Below are 16,635 nucleotides of genomic sequence, written 5' to 3' on the forward strand. Positions count from 1 at the left end.
AATATGCAAACTTTTTCATTAGCACTTTAACATTCTCATAACAAGTACACCCACATAAAACCACAAAACTCAAGAGTTAATTAATTAACTGATTCATTTGTTCTTCCTATAATGGTAAGGCCACCACATGTCTAATTTTCTCACCAACCGAGTTTTCATAAAGTCAGAAAAAAGTTCCGTAGTGTTGTTTCTCGCAATGGTTTCCATGCATGCACATGCATGTTACCTAATTTTCACTGTTCAAAATGAAAAAAAGGGGACTGCAGCTGAGAGCCAGAGAAAAGCTGACTCACTTTTTTTTTTTTTTTCCCCCTTTCGTTTGTATACTATATGAGTATATTATTTTATAATCATTCTCAGGATTTCGAAATGCATGAAGCTAGAGAAGAGCATAAGAAGAATCCGAGGGAAGCATATAAGGAGAATCATATAAGTTAAGCTGTGAAAGTTTTAATATTCCTCTCTGTGAGAATTTTGAGGAGGATTCCTAAACTTGAGATACAAGGACTAGAGGACATGAAAGCTAAAGATATTTTTTTGAGCTTGTTTTGGAATCATATAAATAAGGAATTCTCCGGCATCGATGGTCTATATTATTTTTCTTCACTAAGACAGCATAGAAAACAAAATCTGAAAGCATGAAAGTAAGGAATGTTACCATGTGCCTGAGATTATTAAGATACCCACATACAAATTGATAATCAATTCTCTTATAATAAAACCATGAATTATACGCACCCTAGTGTATTATTAAATTATATTAAACAGGAGGAACTTTCCAAAAGCATATGAAAGCCAAAGGCATAGAGACATTGGCTTCGAATGTTGAGCTACAGGAAAAAGGAAAACGCCTTTTCACGCAGCTGATTACTTTAGACTGAATTTTGATGGTGTTATATGTTATTATGCCAAAACTATCCGCCCAATGATTACGAAGAAATTTTTGTACTGATTGATTAAAAAATTAATTTACATGTTGGCATCCAGCAATTGATTTATTTTATTCTTTATCTTCACCTTATGTTTATGTGTTCACCTATGACTTTATTATTCAACTACCTTTACATCTAAAATGTGGATTCAATTTAGATCTAAAATGTGTTAATATTTTGAATTCAATGTAGATCTTCCCAATTTTTAATTCATATCCTTAAATTTATAAATTTAGATTCAGTTTTGATCTAAAATATGTTAATAATTTAAAGATCTTGTGTCATATGCGTACTTATAACAATATATAGTTGAAATTTAATTACATACGTTTATATTTTTACTCAATAATTATTAATCTCAACTTGTAAAAATCATCACAAATCTCATATTACTTAATCCTAATCATATATTCACATTGCATCACCAAATTTAGGAACAAATAATAATAATTCAGGTGAGCTCCTGTTTGGCAATCAAAAAATAGCTTCCCTTCATCGTTTAGTTAGCTAGGTTGAGAAATTAAATTAAAACACTGCAATTTGTACTCAAAACAAGTCCTATAGCCAGGCTACCCCTTTTTTTTTTTTTTGAAGAAGAAAGTAATCCTTTCAATGCTCAACAATTAACAAGGTACAAAATCTCTGCAGGGGTGTCCTCAACAATTAGCTAGGCCACTAAATTATTATCATTATTATTTGGAAAAATAACATGGGATGTCGGAAGGTTGCCTATAGTGCAGGAAGAGTCAAAGATTATCAAACAGACTTTGCTTCAAAATAAATAAAGGTCGTCGATGAGAAATAAATGCGGAGAAAGTACACTGAAGCTTACTGATTTCCTTTGACCGCTGAAGATTTCCTTCCCGTTCCTGTTGCACTTTCCTGTTTGCTGTCGTCTCTTTTTTTTTTTTTTTTTTTGCCTTATCAATATATTATATTGTATGAAACAGAAACTATTTTGTTTTCTTTGAAGCATTTTTCATCAAAGATACAACAATCCGATGGGAAAACAATACCAACAAACGTAGAGGAACCTAGAGCATTGTTGTAAATCGAATGGGTGAGTAATAAAATAAAGGAAAATTTTCTAAATTTGCGATGTATTTAAAAGCATCCGGGCTAAAATAACATGAGCAAGCTTTTAACCAAATACTGAAAATCAGAATTAACGAGACAACCAATTTCAACCCCAATCTGGGGAACATTAACATTGCTTTATCACTTTTCAGTATCTACTCCTGTCAGAAAAGCTGTTCTGTAAGTAAATTTACTAAAGATGAATGGCTGATTTTTTTTTTTTTCTGAAGGGCTTTTTCCTGATCGTCAGAGTGGACAGATATAAAGTTCACCGGCTTGCAGAAAGGACCGGACCAGGTCCAGGCTTGACTTGAACGGAGTGCTGACACTAATTTGAACAAATGGGTTATGACCTATGGGCCTTAACTCAAACCCATTTGCCCGTCGGTTATTGTTTGATAGGATTTAAATAAATTTTAGGTTAATTTTTCTAATTGAAGTGTCTCTTTAAGACAAGTTGTTATTTTGCCATTAGAAGAAAATCAAAATCAACAAAGTGATTGTGCCAGGAGCCCAGGACCATTGTACTGATAATATGCCTGCAATTTTGAAGCAGGTCTTCTCTGCACATTTTTTCCCAACATTTTACTTGTTTTTGGAAGTTTTTTTTTTTTCCTTTTTTTTTTTCTGAAACGTGAAATAACCCAATTTCAGATGTAATAAAGGCTACAGGACAAAGTCTTCTGCAGAGTGCTGCAAGATACGGCACTTAATGCCTAGATCAATGATCATGCCAAAAATTACAAATAAAAGAAAAAAATGGAAATTTAGCGGCATACTGAAATTTAGACTCCTTCTAGTTCTGGTCCTAAATCGGCCCATTAGGATAACTTTATTGAAGATTTTAATAAGTCTCTCATTTCTTCTACGCTACAATCTTGTTGTTTGTCAATGTGAAATTAGTAATTTGTTGAATTCTTTTTGTTTTTGTTGTTGTTGTTGTTATTTTGAATGGTTACAGTGTTATCAGAATTTAAAAAAAAAATAAAAAATTCGGAAAAATAAAAAATTAAATTGAAAATTTACTCATTTTATATGAATTTCACAGTTGGGCCCTTTATTTTTTATATCATTTTATTATAACCTAATAAATTTTATAATTTATCCAATAGAGACTGTTGGACTTTTCAATTTTATGGATTTTATGTTACAACCTAATCAAATTTTTGTTTTTAATTTTGACATCCCTCAAACTAAAATACTGGTTCAAACTAGACATGGGTAGAATGAAATAATATTTTTCTTTACAAAAAAGAATAATAGATTATACAAAATATCTAAGATATTCCTTTTAAACCACCAAAGTTTCCATGCAATTATCATTTCATTCGGACTATTTTTTTTTTTTTGGTGATTATTTTTATCATTATGCATAGAATGAAACTTCAAATCCGGGTCTTATCCGCATCAAAATATTAAAACAGGTTGGTATTCCAATTCCATCATTATTTGCTTGAATTTTCATTAAACATTTACGTCACCAAAACAAATCTTTCTTTTCAATGCATAAAAAATCCACACAAATTTTCGATGGGCGGCCTCCATGATCCTTTGTTTGAATTTTAGGGGCTCTCAAATAAAATTTTACAGTTTACGTGTTTACATTTTACCGGTGGAAAAAGGGAAAATGTAAAAAAGAAAATCAGGTATCTAAAATGGATACTTTATATAAAAGAAAAGAGGGTGACATGGTCACGTGAGATATAAAAACATTCTCGATTCATTTGATTCTTTCTTTCTTATGGGGTTTGAAATGCATCTTGTTTTCCCAAGGGTTCAGGGCTTGTTTTGTTTCTTTAATTAAAAATAAATAAATAAATAAGGTGGTCAAGTCAAAGAATCCGGCCATGGCCATGGCGCTTGCTTCCATCAACTTGGGCTCGCCTTCACGTGACCACCCATATCCGACGCGATTCCATGTCGGCCTTTTAATCATCTTTCTAAATACTTACTGGTCCAATCACTTGGTGCTTTCTTTCACCAAAATCATCACTTACTAACTCACTCTCCTATCGTTAATACTTTTAATTGCCTTTATTAAGATTAAGCGTAGTTTAATCCAAATCCTATAAGGAGTTTGTTTTTATACAGTACAATATTACAATTAGACTTTTTTTTTTACTCTCACATAATATCAAAAGAATAATTTTATCAAAAAGGACTTTATAATAATCATTGGCTAAGTTATTAGGAGGTGGAAACAAACAAAAATTTAGAAGGATATAAACGACGAGACTTTCTCTTCAATGACCACAAGTTTACGTTATGATATTTACTCCCGCACGTCAACGTAAGAAATTCTTTTCTCACACGTCTCTTATGGAGAAAAATCATCCTTTTTTTTTTTTTTTTCACTTTCTCTCTCTTTTTGTCGGGTTTTAGACATCTGCACATGTGCCCACTTGGCGAATACAGTTTTGAACTCAAAATTAAAAATCAAGAAAGAAAAATTAAGGAAAAACAAAAAGATTTTTTATATCAACAATTGAAATATACTAATAGCTGATGACTCGATCGAATCTTCCTCGAGAAAGTGCAATTATGAGTTCCGTGAAAACCAAATCAACTAGATTGGTTCCTAATATAAATTTATACGTAACCGAATTAATTCAAATAATATGAGAGCCATTAAAAATGAATGAAGTTGGTGTCTTTTTTGACTAATTTAATGCATTAAATAAAAATCAGCCTAATGAATTAGGTGTAAAAAGTCAAAACCAATACCAGGCTTCAGAAGATTACCCATATGTCGATGTCGGGTCGGCAGGTCCATAATGCATGCCTCGTTATTCACGTTTTCCCGAAAGTTTATAATCGCATTGGCTCACGTTACAAGTTTGGACTTTATTTATTTATTTATTTTTGGGGTTGTATACTCATGTGACTTTGTTTATAATTGTATTGGCTTACATTACTATTTTAGACTTTCTTTTTTTTTGGGTTCTATATTCATATAAATTTTTAAATACAATTCATATAAGTAGAGTTTTTACCCAAAAAAAAAATCTAAAAAACTTTTAACTTGTTTAGTTGTTAATGTAAATTTTTATTAAAAGTTATAAAATTAATTTAATAGGAAAAAGTTTTAAAGATATATTATGAAAAGAACAAAATAAGATTATCAAATAAGAAACAAAATTTAGATATTTTATATTTAAAAATTTTAATCAAAAGTTTAGAATTTGAATTTTTGATAGTATAAGTGAAATATCTTACTTAATATACTAAAAGTCCAAACAATAGAAAAAATTTAAAAAAATTATAATTATTAAATAAGTTATACTAAACATGCACTAACTCTAAAAAATACAGTATCTGAATTGATCCTTAATTATTAATTTTAGTGAGTTGAGTGAATTATAGGTTATTGAAGTGAAGCTTGGCAATATAACGAAGGCTTTCTACACTCCTTTAGTGCAAGTGTAGTAATTGGTATCTTGTAGACCCCCACACCGTTGAAAGCTTTTAACCAAACTATCACTCGTCCAAATCAACAAAAGTAACAATACGATTTATAATACTACAGTTGCGAGTATACTAACGATTTATAATACTACAACTGTGGGTCTATTAAGCAAGATCATACGAAAAGAAAAAGGAAATGGAAATAGGCTAGGGTTATGATTTTATAATTGCCTCATTTTAATTTTGATTTGGTACTAATAAAGAGTGCCATTGGTATTGGAGAGAAAGTGATTAGATATCTCAGTAGTCCTAACCGTAAACAATAGATAGTAGTTTATTTACTTTTTTCAATTTTTCTAAATTCTATATTATAAATTCGAAACACAATTAACTCATTTTTTATTAAAGAATTCTTAACTTTTGTCTTAGAAATAAAGCCAACATGAAAGCCTAGTTTGGTACGGATACTGGTACAATAGTAATCAAAATACTAGGATTGTGTCCAATAATTAAGATTCTCCTCTAATATGAATTCACGTATTGATTGGTGGTTAATAAATTTGAAATATAAAAAAAAATTAAATCTTATCTATACACTATTACTACTTGACACATGACATAAGATTGTTAGAAATTTAAGAGTACTCAGATCTTGGAGAATTTCATTTCCACGAAAAATGATGGGTGGTTTATAAATTTAAAATATAAAAAATTTAAATCATATTCATACATTATTACTATATTACACATGCTATAAGATCGTTAAAAATTCAAGAGTATCAAGTATTAGATTAAGAGAGGATTCCATTTTCACAAAGAACTTGGTCATATAATCAACTTAGTCAACTGTAATATATCATTTTCTCCAGATAACTCACAAATCTAAATTTAATTTAAAAGAAACATAAAGAATCAAAGCGTTAAATTTGACGCAATTTCTTTTGCTATTCGCTTCCAGCTAGCAAATATCCTGTAATGGCTATTTTTCTCGATGCAAGTTGACAAAAGAGAATTGTTTCAACTCGACTTAATTTCCATAACTGACCTTATTCTCCCACTTTACAATTAAATTTGAGCCAACTGCAAATCAGTAAAAGAGTTTAACATCAAATCTCACGTACGAATACGATGGTGGAAACAGAAAAAGAAAATTTACCATAAATATAATGTAAATCAGAAAAAGCAAGCAACGGCCAGCCGCCTTGCTGCTTCCAGATACGCACATGCATTCATGTCATCAATTAAATATTAATTGATGACAAATCAAGGGACCTCTATCTCCGTGATTGATCAACGCCGATTGTCGTACTATAGGAGCGTTCAAATCTCGTCCACCGTACGTTTTGATTACTCTTACCAAAACAGGGAAACAGATCCTGAAATCAATTTCGGAAAACATTAAAATAGGAGCTTGACAGTGGTGCAGTACACGTTGGCATCACCAATCACCCTTGCTCTACGGCAAGAAAATCAGAGATGAATATTGAATGGGCCCGTTAACGTGTGGTGGAAAACTCTTCAATTAGATTCGATGAAAAACCCACGTCTGCGTTTTCATGTATGTATTCGTGATTAAATTTTCATATGTTTAGATACTAATCGGGTGTAATTTTGGGTGCGTTTGGAATTGAGATGCTGTACCTTTTAAGCTATAGTTACTGTGAAAAAAAAATTATAATAATATATAATAAATATAAATTTTAAATAATAATTTTGATAAAATTATTAAAGATATAATAAATTTTATATTATACAAGTGAAAAATCATATCAACATAGTTTAAAAGTTACAGCAGTTAGTGTTTACCAAACACTTTAGTGCTGTAGCTTTTTAAGCTACAGCTGCCCAACCTCAATTCCAAACGCATCCTTTATCTTGTCTGTGCTTCAAATTCACTCACACTTACATGAAGGAAAATACTGATAATTTTTCGTGTTCAAGTGATGTACGGTAGGATTGTTCTCCTGTAAATATTTCCAAAATTCCTTGGGAATCCACGTATAGGATTTATTAAATTGGTCTCGTGGGAGCTTTTACATGACTTCATTAATTTTTTTCTGTTTAATAAATTTCTGTGTTTAAAAAAGAAAGAAAAAGACTTCATATATGTAAACATTTTATGATAATATGATTAAGAAAATGATTAATATGAGATGACTGTAAATTTTATTGAAGGGCCACATGTCTCTACAAGAGAAGGCAAAGCCTGCCTTCCAAAGAAGGTTACAGTTGCTCATACAGATACCCATTCGTTGGCAGCAAAAGCAAAGAAAACGATCGACAAATAAATAAAAAAAAGATAAACATTATTACAATAAAATAATTGGGAAAGAACATAGCACAGGCATAGCAATTGAGAATTCAGAATCTAAAAAGCCACCAAAAAAATAAATAGGATAGCAACGTCATCCACATCCACTTTCAGGTAGACCCCAAGTGCCAACTTGCTTGCCAACTTGCTGTAACAAATTATTAATGGCCATCAAACCCAGCTCTTTTTTTTTTCTTTTTTTCCCTCCCCTTCCCACTCTATTCTTGAGGAAAAGGACGTGTATTTTTCCTTTTCAACCTTTTTTGATGGAGAAATAATGCTATGTTGATGAGAGAGAAGGCGAGCTTGAAGTAAAATGAAATTGTTGAGTCAAGTTGATTGGAGACCACCACCCACGCCTGGGCCAGTAGTGGGCTCGTTCCCTTTACAAAACAAGATCGAGTCATTGTGGGGTTAGAACTCAATATTTCCTTAAATATTAGTGGAAATATATTTTAAAACTATCTATAAGACACCTATTACACAGTAGAGGTATATATTTAGAGTGTGTTTAAAACACTACATTACATGAGATTGTATTAGTTAATGTAATGCAATATCATCTTTGGTCAATTTTCCTGTTCGATGTATTACTATGTACCACAATGTAAACATTTTTGCATTAAATAACTTAAGGAAGATCAGTCATATGTAATACAACATTGTTCACATTTTTTTTAATTCTTTAATTAAAATAAAAAAATATTAATTCTTCAGTACTACTGGCAGTGGTGAAGAACTACCGATAACAATTCGACAACTACCAACTATCAGCAATTGCCGCATAATAGTGTATTTTACATTAAAATTTGGCACTATTAAAATTCTTATTGTGGGAGGTACGCAATAGTAAACTTTCATTTGTCGTAAATAAATTCAAATCTTGAAACTTTCATAATATATAGATTAAATAACCAATAAAGAAAATTGATTAAAGATGAAAAAGAAAATCGAAAATAAATTTGTTGAGAGTGGGATTTGAACCCACGCCCTTTCGGACCAGAACCTTAATCTGGCGCCTTAGACCAACTCGGCCATCTCAACACGTTGTTAAATCTGTGAGATTTGGTATATATAAATTTATAATAATGTATGGTGGGTTATAAGCATACACATATGTACGACCTTGCCAAGTTCAAAAAAATTTTCTTCTACAAGGAAACCTAGAGGCTAAAAGGCTCATGCTTAAGAGTACTCGACCACTCGACATCCAGCGAGTTTTTTGGTACTGCACTAGTTTTGTCTCTTTCAACAATTATTTAATAGCTGTTAGTGAGCGCTTGGAGTGGACCCACGGTCGAAGCTGTTAAAATTAATTAATTTGCAATTTGATGTTTGATAATGATTCATTAACATATTAAAAAAAAAAAAAAAAAAAAAACGTCTGCATCCGCACCAAGAAGCTTGGAATTTGTCGTGGTTGCCTACATTCAATGAAGGGTAGCGGTGGTGAATCCCGCGTCACACCTTCTCTCCCCTTTCTTTTGCTTGTCTTGTTTTGATAAGCTTAATAATGCTGGCCACAGGCCTTTTTTTTTTTTTTTGCCAATCTTTTTCATCCACGTGTCATGTTTGTAAGCATCTGTGTTTTTCGTAGATTTTGATAATGTAGTTTATCAGTTTTTTGTTTTTTTTGGTTGTGATTGAAAATTTAATCGAGAATCAATTAATGGTTTCTATTCGTTTTTTTTTTTTTTTTTATAGATTTTGTTTACCAACCATGCGTTATAAGCACACTTTTATAACACATGCTTTAATTTATTATCCAAATAATTTTTTGGTTTAACATGACATAAAAGTATGAGTCGGTTATGGTAGAATTGTAGTACCGTGTCACCGTTGCATCCAATCGTTGGATTCACTTAGATGGTGAAGTTCATTAGAATCCAACGATTAAATGTAATTATGGCACAATATCATATTTGTACCATAATTTTTTTCTTAAAAGTATATTAAAATATAAAAATATTAGAGTCAAGATAACAGTGAGTACGTTTCATCACATCATCATCATAACAGTTAAAAAGGACCTGTGAAGAATTATATTGAAGTGGGAGACGAAGATCCTTCAATCCATCCCGCACGAATTTTTCGTGCTATATGATTGATGGTTTTTGACTATGCAACAGAGAGTTCCATCTTGGGTGATTTCCCAAGATTACATATTGTTAAATCATAATCATAAATGAGAAAATTTTAGATTTGAGATATCTAACAGCGACAATGTAACATAATTCTAGTGGTGACGACGTCACAAAGCAGAAGAAAGAAGCGAGTGGTGCAGGTGGGTGAAAAAAAGCAGAACCAACAGCAAATTGCAAGAAGGTTCCGCCTGTGGTCCCACCTGCAAATGCGGCGAGACGCAGCATTGCAACAATGAAAAAAGCGGGACCAATTTTCTTTTCATTCATCCAATTTCTAAAATCACTCTTAACTATTATTAAAAAAGAAATTAGTTTTGCTAATTAAATGGCAATTGGTAGTGTGATGATGATGTGGAACCCACCACTTCCCAAGATGGGAGGAGAGCTGGAGACAAACGTTGTAAGCCCCCACAAACAGGGACGGCCTATAACAGTGAGCTTACGTGGACCTTTCCCATTGGTCAATAGAGACGTGGAAACTTGCATTCCTTTTGCAGTCCCCACAAACTCATCCTAGAAAATAAAAATTGATTCCTTCTCCCTCTCAACACGCCTCTTCGTTTTCCCCAAAAGCCGCCTCCCTCCTCTCTCTCTCTCTCTCTCTCTCTCTCTTTCTCTTTCTTTCATTTTCAATTCAAGCTGTGTTTTGTACGCCGAAAGGTCCGATATTTACATAAATTCGATGCAACGACAAGTGACCCCAACGTTAACTATTATTTGTCAACATTTCCATTTTTTAAAAGTTGTAAGTTGCGGATAACCACGGAGAGAACACAGAAGTTGTACTGATACTTCACTTGCGTGTCTGGTCCCTTGCTTCTTGTTTAGAAGCATTTAAGTCGCACTCTCTCTCTTTGGGCCGTGAGAGTTACGACTTACGACTTACGAATGCCATATTAAACAATTATTATTATTATTATTTTTTATTCGATAGAATACTCCAGACAAAGGCGTCTGTATACGACTGAGTGATGGTTTTCATTTTGAGATTAGCTTTTGAATCTCTCCCTAGACAATGGGTGGTTTTTTTTCTTTCCTTATTGAGTGAAATGTAAATAGTCGTAAGTATTAATTGATTCTATTCAGTAATCTTAATTGATTCTATTGGGTAATCTTTTCAGTGTATCATGAAATAATTAAGGCTCGAATTCTACTCATATTGAATAAATTATAATAATAATAATGGCGTGGAGACCACTCAAGAGCTTTACGATAAGCCATCTCTGTTCATGCTAGTGGAAAGCAGTTTGATTATTCTTTTTTTTCCCCTAAATATTTCCAAGTATTAAATGTGAACCATTTTGGGCCCCTAAATTGAACTATGCAGTCACAAAATGATAGATTCCAGTAAAATTTTCATTATGAACGTTAGTAGATTTTATTGTAGTTAAAAAAAAATTATGTCATCTTTCAAAAGACTTTGAGAGTTTACTTTGTTAAATATGTCATTAATCGATACATTTTAGTAATAGTCTTTATACTTTTTCTAACCAGACTCAGGATTTCCGCTAGATTGCAAGCACCAATAAAATTGATGCTTAGCCTAACTGCCACGTAAGGTTGGAGAATTTTTTTAAGAGTATCAACAAAAACTTTGGGTTGGGTCAAAGTTTAATGCTCGGCGCCAATATTTGCCATGCTTGCATGACTACCGTGGACCCTGGCACGCTCTAGGGAATATTAAAAAAAATTAAAAAAAAAAGAATTGGTTATTTTGGATTTTGGGTAATTGCTTGCATCAGCTGGCTTTGCTTTACATTAAGTCAAATATGTGATTGATTAAGCTACTTAATTAATTTATCCATTCATCATCATGATGTTTGTGTTTCCAATTTAGAGTGCCATAATTCACAACGTTAATGTCCAATCAATTGAGCACACTTACACGAAGCTTCAGAAGATCAAGAGGCATCAGATTAAAATATAAACAAGAAACCTACTAAAAAATAAGCTGAATTAGGAGTCCTTTTTCTGTGGTTTATATACTTATACTAGATGTGTCAGTGGAGTGAGTGATGCCCTGGAGTTTAATTTTTAAAAGAAATACTTCTAAATTTTTCTTGTATTTATTTCTTTTGTCATAATTTCACCAAAATTATTGAGCCATCTTCAATGAATATAACGGCTGAGGAAATTCACGTCGGTCTATTCTGTTCTCAATGATTTAATAACAAACCTATCCAAAAGAAAAAAAAAAATTGATTTAATGGACCGATCATGCTTCAGATTTGGTAATTATATCTATACATTCAGTGCGTAAGACTCTCAAAATTAATCGGCAATAATTTCATTTTATTCATGTCATACACATAACTAAACACATAATAAAAATTTATTAAAAAAAGAAAAGAAAAGAAAAGAAAAAGAGAGTCATCACCGACAAATTCACCTTCCTCTCTTCCCGTTTGGATAAATCAAAGAGAGAAATCCTCTGACGGTAATTATACAAAAACTCGCCGGAATCAGTTTCCGGGAAAATTCTCTCAAAAGTAAACCAAAAACTAAGGATAATAGTACAACTCTTCTTCGTGAACATAAATTCACAGAGTTAAAAGTGGAAGAAACTAATTAAGGATAATATTTGCTCAAACGAACAAGTTGAGTAATTTCCTCTCCTCAGCTCCATTGAGATATCGATGATCTGTTAACCCACTTTCGAAGCACGTAGTGGTGCCTGATTCCTCCGAATTCATCGACGGAGTACCAGGTCGCCGCCTGACTTCCGGCGGAACCTTGCCCGTAAACCTTGGCGTCAAGCGAAGATCCAGATCTGACTGTTGCAATTTCATTGCTGATTCTTCCACTCTCTTACGTTTAGCTGGTGACACCTTGGATCTTGAACTCGAGAATCTACAATGAGAACTTGGAAACGACCGATCTTGCAACCTAGACATGTCCGTGCAAGTCACTTCAGCTTCCGATACATCGTCGGAAGTTGGTGTTGGCGATCCGCCGCAGCTGTTGAGAAGCTCCGGCACCGGACGCAACGTGCCGCCTCGGAGGACAGTTTCCACGGCAGCCTGGCAAACATGCCAGTTCCCCGTCCACAAAAGACCTACAGCTCCATTCACAGGATTCACAGTTCGGCCACAGGCTTCGTACAACAAAGACTGAAACAACGCTGCAGTAACAAAAGCAAGGACAGGGAAATGGGATATTTACTTAAAACCCAGACAAAATAAAATAAAAATAAAGCCCTAATGACATTATACATATGTAAAAATATGTACATACCAGGACGCTGGGATTCAGGGACAGCCGAGATGAAGGACATGAGGCCAGCACGGCCAAAGAATTTGGCGACGAACACAGTAGCGTGGCCTTGGGATTCAGGACTCTCGATCCACTGTAAACAAGGACGTAAAATACACGACTCGCTGCATCCTTTTCGCAAAACTCGGCATCCGTTGCAACTCATCTCTCAGCTTCTTGTCTTTTGTCGTTCTTCTTTATCCTTAAAGAGAAAGGGTTAAAAAAAGAAAAGCTATTACATAAACGCGAGGATTTGGAGAGTAATTATTAAGGTTGTTTGATTGCTTTGGCTGGCTGCTGCAGAAAGGGGAGAGCCAAAGTGGAATGAGTGGAGACTGAAGCTTGCTTAGGTAAATGGGAGGGCGGTATATATAAACCACAAAAGAAGAATACGGGAGTTAAAACGAAGGGTTGAGTTTTAACCAGGGTTAGGTTTAGTTGATTAGCAGTGGAGTGAGTGGTGAGCGTGTGTTACATATATTATTATTATGTACTTAACAGGCTTTGTATTGTGAATTTGTGGGTTACTACTATTTTGTTTTGTTGGGGCAGGTTTTGGGTTAAATTCCAAGTACTTGGGCGTGAGCGGCTCCGTGTCTCCGCAATTGGTCGTGTCTCCACCGTTGGATTCTTTTTCTTTTCAACTTTTTTTTTTATATATATTTTTTTATTTTTTAATGATATATTTATATTCCGGCTGGGGACGGGAGGTTCTATTCTAATTCTTGTTTTAAGCTTTCTTTTATCGGACTTAGTTTATTGTGCGGGCATGTGTTTTGATGATACTTTTGTAGTCTAAAAGGTGAAATTTACCATCCCAACTGATTTTTTTTGGAATATATTTTTGTAATCTGAATTTATTCTAATTTTTAAAGGAGTTGCGTAATGCCACTCTTTTTCAAATTTATCTCAAATCGATTATGTATCTTCAATATGTGGAGAGAAATTTACACAAAATCATCCTTCACTCAATAAATATACATCATGTGACATTTCATTTATGATACATTTTAAAAAGTTTTGATATATTTTATAATATTTTTATAAAAAAAAAATCCTTTAAACAACGCACACACTATTATTTCTGTGAGGTTTTCTTTAATATTTTATTTAGGTGAGATTACAATTAATTTCTCTAATTAATTTTTATTATTAAAAATTTCGAATATGAAAATAAATATATTTATAGATTATAACTCTTAATTTTTTTATTAAAAAATATTAGATGTATAATTTTAATCCTATAATATTCTCACATAGCATTTTACTAAGACTTCACTACAAAAAGTAGAGCCTTTCCATCTGGGAGAAAAATAAGTTATTTTTATATATGTGTTACATATATAATTTTAATCCTATAAAACCAATTACTTATGGATCTGGTTTGCTCTTTTATAACGTACGCATTTTTACTTTTAAAAAAAAAATTACAGCTGTAACTTTAGGCAGCTAATATTTTCTCATTTAAATTGTGAATTAATAAAGGTGCCGCGTAGGGATGGCAATGGGGCAGATATGGGTTGGATCTACTCTGCTCCAAATTCAAATCCGTAATAAAAATCAAGATCTGGATCTGCTCCAGATCCGTTATGAATCCATATTTTTTGCTCCATATCCAGATCCAAAAAAGAAATAAATATCTATATATGCTCCAAATCTGAAAAAAAATTAAAATCTAAATCTGCTCTAGATCCGTCATGAATTCTAAAATTCAATAATAAAAAAGTACTGATTTTTTAAATTGAAAATTGAAGGCTAAAATGTATTGATAACAAATAAATTATATAATTTTTCTCAAAAATATAATAAATATTGTAGCTTATACTTTTACACCAAAACAACAAATAAGAAAGATAATAAAATATCATTCAGAAGTAATTGCAAGAGTAAGATCAATCTAATATTCTATTGTCTCCTTCATTATTCTACTATCCACGATACACCTACCCTCATTCCTACAATATTAGATAATGACATATAAATTAAATATAATTTATATTCAGTTCTTTATTATTTTTATTATGACCATATTTGACTAAATATATGAATAACTATATTCCTTAAAAATTATTTGGCTAATATAATAAAATAAATTATCATGTTATATTACTTAGCTTGCAATTTGAATATTGCATGTACATGCTTTGAGGCTGGCTGACCTTTAAATTTACAAAACTAACATTTAAGTTTTAAGAGTTTAAATGCATGGTAAATACTACTAATATGCTATGAATAAAATTTATTATCATTATCATTCCACAATTATTAAGAAACTTTTAAAATAAAATAAAATTAAAAGATGAGTGGATGTGGATATGGATTTAGATATTAAGATAGCTCCAGATCTGCTCCAAATCCGTCTTAGATCTGCACATTAATATCTAAATATAATCCAAATCTATTTTAAATCGATTGAATTTAGATCACGTGGATCTTAGATCAAATCCAATCCATTGCCACCTCTAGTGTCGCGTGAGTACTAGGAATTGGGATGTATCGTGAAGCAATATATAACAATACCCCAATCAGGATTCAGTACCACAACAAAACATTTTTTTAATTATTTGAATTTTAATTTATTGAAAGTCGGCATCTGGCAAGCAATGGTGTCAGAAAAGCGGTGGTATTACAAAAGGAGGTTTGTAGTTTTGTGGATATTACCGTGGCATGCACATGTACTGGAAAATATTCGCAGAGTTGTAAGACAATTCTTAATCCACTTTGTGGAGATAATTTATGGTACACTTTTAAGTCACTAATCATTAAGACCGTGGCGCAAAATCGGGAAACACAAGCATTGTTACCGGGTTTATTTACTCCTTTCAATTAAAATATTATCATTACTGCGCTCAATAATAAAAAAGTTTCCCACAAAAAAATTGGTACGTTTGAATAACCTTCTGCTGTATCATTTCAGATAGAAGATTTCGGAAGTTAAACTTCTTTCTTCGAAATTGGTAATATTTAATTTAAAAAAATGAGTCGGTGATGTCTCAGGTATCAAAAAATAAAAAAAATATAAAAAAAAAAAAGTAAAAAAGGTGCGTGAACAAGTGAACTTCTTATTATAATTTTCAATAGTATTCGTACAAAATTTATTCTGAACTTCAAAATGTAAACATGAACGTTTTATTTTTAATTTAAAAAAACTATTATGCATAATTTAATAAACAATCCATCACATCGATCGGTTAAATTTTCTTGGCGATGCCAGCGCATTTCTTACCATGACTCTCACTGTCCTCACTCCTAACATGAAGGAACCTGTGATCTACCGCGACCAGCCATTATCTTTAGGCTTTGCGTAGGCAAACTGGCAAAGTCTTATTCACAGCAAATTCATATTAATATATTCTCTCAGTTGATAGTTGATACCAGTATCGAAAATAAAACGAATTCGCAATAAATAAATTGATCGGATCACAGAAACATAATAATGAACAAGGAGTTTCTATCCCGTTAAATAATTAAATCCAAGATCGATCCCTGCGTTGGCGTATTAACTTAATTAGGC

The 16,635-nt window shown here is 32.3% G+C and overlaps 1 protein-coding gene, 1 long non-coding RNA gene and 1 other non-coding gene across 3 annotated transcripts; all 3 read right to left on the reverse strand.

Annotated features, from left to right (window-relative positions):
* Nucleotides 1-6,244: 6,244 nt before the first annotated feature.
* On the reverse strand, nt 6,245-7,023 carry LOC127898919 (uncharacterized). The gene is made up of 2 exons (XR_008050627.1): nt 6,571-7,023; nt 6,245-6,494 (listed from the first exon to the last, which is right to left on the reverse strand). It is a non-coding gene; the product is annotated as an uncharacterized LOC127898919 (long non-coding RNA).
* Nucleotides 7,024-8,688: 1,665 nt separating this feature from the next.
* TRNAL-AAG (transfer RNA leucine (anticodon AAG)) lies at nt 8,689-8,769 on the reverse strand. Its single transcript has one exon. It is a non-coding gene; the product is annotated as a tRNA-Leu (tRNA).
* A 3,371-nt stretch (nt 8,770-12,140) lies between these two features.
* On the reverse strand, nt 12,141-13,478 carry LOC102609800 (LOB domain-containing protein 38). The gene is made up of 2 exons (XM_006466419.4): nt 13,104-13,478; nt 12,141-12,990 (listed from the first exon to the last, which is right to left on the reverse strand). The coding sequence occupies exons 1-2, from the start codon at nt 13,285-13,287 to the stop codon at nt 12,455-12,457; spliced, it is 720 nt and encodes a 239-aa protein (XP_006466482.2). The 5' UTR covers nt 13,288-13,478; the 3' UTR covers nt 12,141-12,454.
* Nucleotides 13,479-16,635: the final 3,157 nt, after the last annotated feature.

This window comes from Citrus sinensis, chromosome 7, assembly GCF_022201045.2.
Source record: "Citrus sinensis cultivar Valencia sweet orange chromosome 7, DVS_A1.0, whole genome shotgun sequence".
Lineage (NCBI taxonomy): Eukaryota > Viridiplantae > Streptophyta > Magnoliopsida > Sapindales > Rutaceae > Citrus > Citrus sinensis.

What these genes read in the sequence shown, in the direction of transcription:
- LOC102609800 (XM_006466419.4), bottom strand. Translation starts at nt 13,287, where the DNA reads ATGAGTTGCAACGGATGCCGAGTTTTGCGAAAAGGATGCAGCGAGTCG. An exon ending in CCCTGAATCCCAGCGTCCTG is followed by an intron (nt 12,991 to 13,103) that starts GTATGTACATAT and finishes TTGTTACTGCAG; the next exon opens with CGTTGTTTCAGTCTTTGTTG.